The 6,008-nt window shown below is 41.1% G+C and overlaps 1 protein-coding gene across 2 annotated transcripts; it reads left to right on the top strand.

The window, feature by feature from the left end:
- The first annotated feature begins 3,602 nt into the window (after positions 1-3,602).
- On the top strand, positions 3,603-5,148 carry MRPL17 (mitochondrial ribosomal protein L17). 2 transcript variants are annotated; one of them, XM_003781046.3, is made up of 3 exons: positions 3,607-3,887; positions 4,193-4,261; positions 4,655-5,148. In XM_003781046.3, exons 1-3 carry the CDS (start codon positions 3,714-3,716, stop codon positions 4,940-4,942), a joined length of 531 nt encoding a protein of 176 aa, XP_003781094.1. In that variant the 5' UTR covers positions 3,607-3,713; the 3' UTR covers positions 4,943-5,148. The 2 variants fall into 2 exon arrangements, with proteins under 2 accessions (XP_023369630.1, XP_003781094.1); XM_023513862.1 differs by lacking the exon at positions 4,193-4,261 and having other exon boundaries at positions 3,603-3,887.
- The last annotated feature ends 860 nt before the right edge of the window (positions 5,149-6,008 follow it).

Below are 6,008 nucleotides of genomic sequence, written 5' to 3'. Positions count from 1 at the left end.
TACCAAGTAACCAATATTTCCTTAGGTACTAAGTTTGACACTTGATATCTCTTACATTTCACTTTGACACTTCTTGTGATTTTTTTTTAATTGTGAAGGTACATCTTCATTCTTTAAAATGCATGTTTTGACTTGTGATTATCTTTCAAATTTTTTTAGAGAAATTTTTGTGAAATCATGGACAAGTCAAAAATTCATGTTATTTAAAAATAGAACTTCCTTCATGGAACCAGTGCAGTGCAGACTGCTCAAAATATCAATGAAGTGTTTGGGAAGGATGTGGGTAATGAATGTAGAGTACATTGATGGCTTAAGAAGTTCCATTCTGGTGATTTTAATCTTGAAAATCAGCCACATGGGGAACCTGAAACCAAGGTTGACAATGACATGCTGAAAGCTGTAGTGGAAGCAAATCTCTCTCACACCATGTGTGAATTAGCTGCCAGGTTTTTCATTACTTTTGCAACAATATGAACCATTTGAAAAAAACTTGGCAAGATAAAGAATCTGGGTAGATGAGTTCCACATGAATTAAATACGCATCAAAAGAAAATTCCTTTCAACGCTGCCTTTCTTTGCTGTCACAACTTAAAGGCCAACCATTTACACAACATACTATTACATGTATTGTCTTTTTGACAGTCACAAGAGTATGGCAAGATGGTTGAATGAAGTACTGAAACCAATAGTCCAAAACCAAATATTCATCAAAAAGTTTAGTGATCAGCACTGGCATTATCCACTACAGTTATCCACTACAGTTTCACAAAACCTGGTCAATCAAGTATAGCAGATATATACTGCAAGCACTTAGAGCAGTGGTTCTCAATCTGTGGGTCACAACCCACAGGAACGGTATTAAAGAACTACAGCATCAAGGAAGGTTGAGAACCATTGACTTAGAGGATGCTTGTGATTAAACAGCCAAGATTGTTCAATAGAGACAGGTCAATCCTCTTGCAAGACCATGCTGTCATAAAAACAGTGCTGCTCAAACTACAAAAGCCAGGCTTGGAAACTCTGTGTCATCTGCAATATTCACCAGACCTTGCACCAACTGACTACCACTTCTTCTAGGCTTTGGACCACTTCTTGCAAGGAAAAATATTCAATTCTGATCAATCTGTGGAAAATGCTTTTTGTGATTTTATCACCACTCTTCAGGCTTCTTTGCTATTGGTTTCAGGCTTCTTTGCTATTGGTGTGCAGATGCCAAGATGGGAAAACTGTGTTAATAATTTGGGCACATACATTGATTAATTGTACTGCTTCTTGTTTGAGGTACATGCATAATTAACTTTTGATTTGAAATCAGACATTTCAGATTTAATGACATAACCATAATAATGAAACTAAAAGTCAATCTGATTTTAATTATCACCTTGTACATAATTCTAGACAATGTTAGCAATGTAATTATACACACACACACACACACAAATCTTCTGTTGGTCTAAGTTCTAAACAATTGCTACAGTTACAGTTGAGTTACAATGATATGTATGCATGCTTAAAATTATCATTATTAAACATATGCACTAAAAAATATCTTATCCCACATGGAATCAATTTAGAGAACTACCAGTTCCACAATTCTGCCACACATACTGACTTTGAATATAAATGCATAGGTGTTTAACTATCTTTCAAGTTTACTTCGGCTGCATCTCATGACTCCAATCTCTGTGGTATACTATATCCCTATTTTACAAACAATAGAGTTAAAACAATCTTAGTCATATGGGACTTTTTCTTTATGACTTTTTTAAAAATTTATGTGAAGTTTCAGGTGAGGCCAATTGAACACAAAACTATTGGCAAACAGCCAGAATAAACCCTGAGCAACACAGAATCAGTAAAGCAACATGGTTTAAAATTGCTCCTTGAATATCAGTCCATAAAAACTGTGGAGAAAGCCAGTAGAGAAATTGGCATAGAAAAAAATATGGAATTTTGCCAGAAGAGACAAGAGATGATGTCTTGTACTGCCAGAAAAAGTCAAAAGGACAATGTTTGTGATACAATTGTTTTCACCAAGGAGACACAATTTCTAAAACAATGGATCAAATAAGGTTGGCTTCAGTGTTCGTTTTTTTCTGAATTTTGCAGAAGAAAATTGTCACAAGTTTTTAACAACAGAAATTTATGAATTTTCTAGTAAAAATATCTTAGTGAATTTTTCAATTGTAAAGATAATTGGAAGCTGCAAGAATTATTCCCAAACAAGACATGAATGGTATAATTTCTATAATTTATTATAAAGTGTGATTTATGTAAGTCTTTGCCAACACACACGTTTATGACTTTTCCTATATGTACATCTGTTGCTTCATATGAAAAAACTTTTTAAAATTAAAATTAACAAAGAAGTGTTGTTTGGTCACCTATGTGCTAAGCATAGTGACGAATCTAGAATAATTCACGCTTCGTATGTTCATGTTCAGTCTGAACAGTGAATTAATTTCCTAAGGCTGCCATAACAAAATATTACAAACTGTTGGACTTAAAACAACAAACATTTTTCATCTCAAGGCTCTGGAACTTAGAAGTAAAAAATTAATGTGTCAGCAGCAGCAGGGTCATGTTTTCTGAGGAATCCGGAAAAGAATATATTCCTGGTGCCTCTCTCTTAGCTTTAGGTGTTTCCAGCGATCCTTGTTCATTCATTAACTTGCAAATGTATAATGCCAATCTCTGTTTCGAAGGACACATGGCATTTTCTCTGTATGTCGCTCTTCACCTGTTTAATCTTCACACTGTGCGCTTGTTTCTTCACACACTTTCTTTTTAGGGGGTCACCAGTCATTTTGGATTAGGCCCCCAACTACTTCAGGATGACCTCACCTTAACTAATTACATCTGCAATGACTCTTTTCCCAAATTAAGCCACATTCTGACTTACAAGAAGTTAGGACATAACATAGCTTTCAATCCATAACAAGTCAATATTGACAGTCATTGCAAATTTGCAGGCACTAGGGTCAACAACAAACTATAATATTATTGTTCACTACTTTAACAGCATAAATACATAGGTATGTTTTCCCCTTGTTTCCAAAAAAAAAAAAAAAATACCCTGATGTAATTTTAAACTTTAATCCATTATGTTTTCTTTCAGTGCTGCAATTTTTTCTTTAACAGAAATGATTACTGCAAAAGAAAGCTTTCACTATCTGTGTTTCTTTTCTAGGCATCGTTATTATTCATGCCACCATTAGTACTGTAATCACTGTTAAAAATGATGCCTGCCGGTGTCGGCCACGCCTGCCGGCCACTGTTCAAGGCCCTGTGGTGCAGTCCGCCTTCAGGACTCCGACCCCCGCCCGCGCCTTCGCCCTCGGACACTCACTTTCCCAGCAGGCTCTGCGGCGGAGATTCCCACAGCTGTAAATGCCACAAGTCGCCTGACTCAGCACAAGAGAAACCCGATGGCCTGTTTATCCCACACTAGGGGGCGCCTTGTTCTCGAGCTCCTTGTTCACGGAGCATTTATAACGCCTAAAGCCAGCCCAGCTTGCCGCCTCTAGAAAACGTCTACACACGTCTCTCCGCCCTCCCCCTGATTGCCAACTAGGCAGGGTCCGATGCTCATGCGCAAACACGTCCACCACGCACCGAGCGGCGGCGCATGCGTCCTCTGAAATTGGCTCCGCCCTGTCTCCCCTCTAGAGTTTTCAGTTCCGGCTTCCAAGGGGCAGGTAGAGGTAAGGGACATGAGGGTTACTGTTGCCGCAGCCATCTCCCATGGCCGCGTATTTCGCCGTCTGGGCCTTGGTCCCGAGTCCCGCATCCACATGTTGCGGAACTTGCTCACGGGACTGGTGCGGCACGAACGCATCGAGGCGTCATGGGCGCGCGTGGACGAGATGAGGGGCTACGCCGAGAAGGTGAGGAACTGGGTCTTCTTGTCGATCGCGAGAGTCTGGCCTGAGGGGAGGGGTCCGGCTGCTTGTGAAAAGGGAGTGGGATCGCCCTGATCCACCCTTCCCCAAGTCAGAATCCCTTACTACACTGAAATGAATCCAGTCCTTGGCGCCTCAGTGGAAGAACAGTTAGGACCGTGGAGTAAGAGGTAGCCTAGATTAGAGGTGCTTTCTTTGCTAGTGTAAAGGATTCCTATCCAGCGTTAGAGAAATTAGATTGGTGCCCATCTTCTTGTTGGGTTTGGATCTTTGATGTTTTGCCCTCACAGCTCATCGACTATGGGAAACTGGGAGACACCAATGAACGAGCCATGCGCATGGCTGACTTCTGGCTCACGGTCAGTGCATCCTGTCTGCCTCCCAAATAGCATTCTTGGCTCCTTGTGGAAGAGGGGGTTGTTGGAGAAAGGGAAATTGGGTGGAATTAAGCTAGGCTGTCACTTATGGGCCAGTGTTGTGAACTGAATTAGAAACATCTTAAGCCTTAAGATACTATCTTAAACCTTATCTTAAGCCATTATCTTAAGCCTTAGTTGAACTCATCTGTGAATATCACTTTACATAACTGCCTGTAAATGACCCCTTTGTGTAACTTTGACTCTGCCAGATTAGGGGTTGGAAGAAGTTTGGGTATGGTGTGTGTGGACTTTACCTTTGCAAGTGGCTGAAAGTTAAATGCCTCTGCAGTCTGACTTGACTCTGCTGTCCCTTGGATAACTCTCTCCCTCTAGGAGAAGGACTTGATCCCAAAGCTGTTTCAAGTACTGGCTCCTCGGTACCAAGGTCAAAATGGGGGCTACACAAGAATGCTGCAGATCCCAAATAGGAGCGAGCAGGATCGAGCCAAGATGGCAGTGATTGAGTACAAAGGGAACTGCCTCCCACCCCTTCCTATTCCTCGGAGAGACAGCAACCTTACACTCCTAAATCAACTGCTGCAGGGACTGCGGCAGGACCTCAGCCAGAACCAGGAAGCATGCATCCACAGATCCAACACAGCCGGAACACCAGAGATTTAACTGGATCTGAAGGCTCTGCAGCCGTTATCAGTGCCCAAGATCACAGACCTTTAGAGCTTTTTTAATCTCTAAGAAGAACTGGAGCTAGATTTGTAAAATGGACACTCTTAATAGGGCTGAGAACCTTCTGAAGAGCACGATGGCCCTCTCTTTGCACAATAGAGAAAATCTCTTATATGAGTAAATTAAAACCAAAATTTACCATATTTATATGTAAATAAATTTTTCTTCTTCCCCAGGGATTTCTGGAGAATGAGAACTATCCAAATGCTCAGTCTACCAGGGATTGTAAATTCATAATTCATGTTTCTGATCCATAGATTTGGGTGGGTGAGGGTTAGTACAGTTGTTTTTCTTAATGCCATTTTAAGTGGGGCATGTATCTTAAAATCCTAAACTGATTCCCAAATGTGATTGTGTTTTGAGATTGAATCTCAGAGAGACCAAGCCCCTGGGATTTACTAGAGAAAAATCATTTCCTAGTAGGTAGGAGTTAACATCTGCAAGTGACACTTCCTGAAACAATCCAGTACCCTAGTAAGCCTCAATGGATACTACAACCATTCTTCTGTTTCTAGGCAGTATCACACATCACCTTCATGTGTTCCCCTCAACCTCTGAATGGTGTAGCAAACCTAATAACTCAGGTGTTCCACCACCCTGGCCAAAGGGATAGAGGCATTCAGCGAAGGATGTTGGGCTCCTGGATAAGTTCTTTCCTTTTGGTGGGGAGAGACAGTGAACAAAGAAGGTCAAAGTGAAAGGCAGATTAGGAAGTTAAACCTACTGGGAATTTCCTGGAAATTTTTATTGTTAAATCTAGGCGGCTCTGGAAACTCAGAAAAGGGGAATCTAGCTTCCCAATAGCCAGAGCATGTGAGAAGCAGGAAGATCCTTTATATCCACTAATTACTCTGAAGGCAGGATTGGCCCCGCCAGGCTGCCCATCCCTTAGGATGAGGCTTGACTAGGGTGGTAGTCATGGGGAGACTTGAGATAGTTCCCATATCCCCAGTAGAATGGGATGAAGAGATTTTATCTGAAGATGTACCTAAAAAGTGTATTT

This window comes from Otolemur garnettii, unplaced genomic scaffold (assembly GCF_000181295.1).
Source record: "Otolemur garnettii isolate 467f Iridium unplaced genomic scaffold, OtoGar3 scaffold00001, whole genome shotgun sequence".
Lineage (NCBI taxonomy): Eukaryota > Metazoa > Chordata > Mammalia > Primates > Galagidae > Otolemur > Otolemur garnettii.
This window is presented reverse-complemented; position numbering and strand designations above follow the sequence as displayed.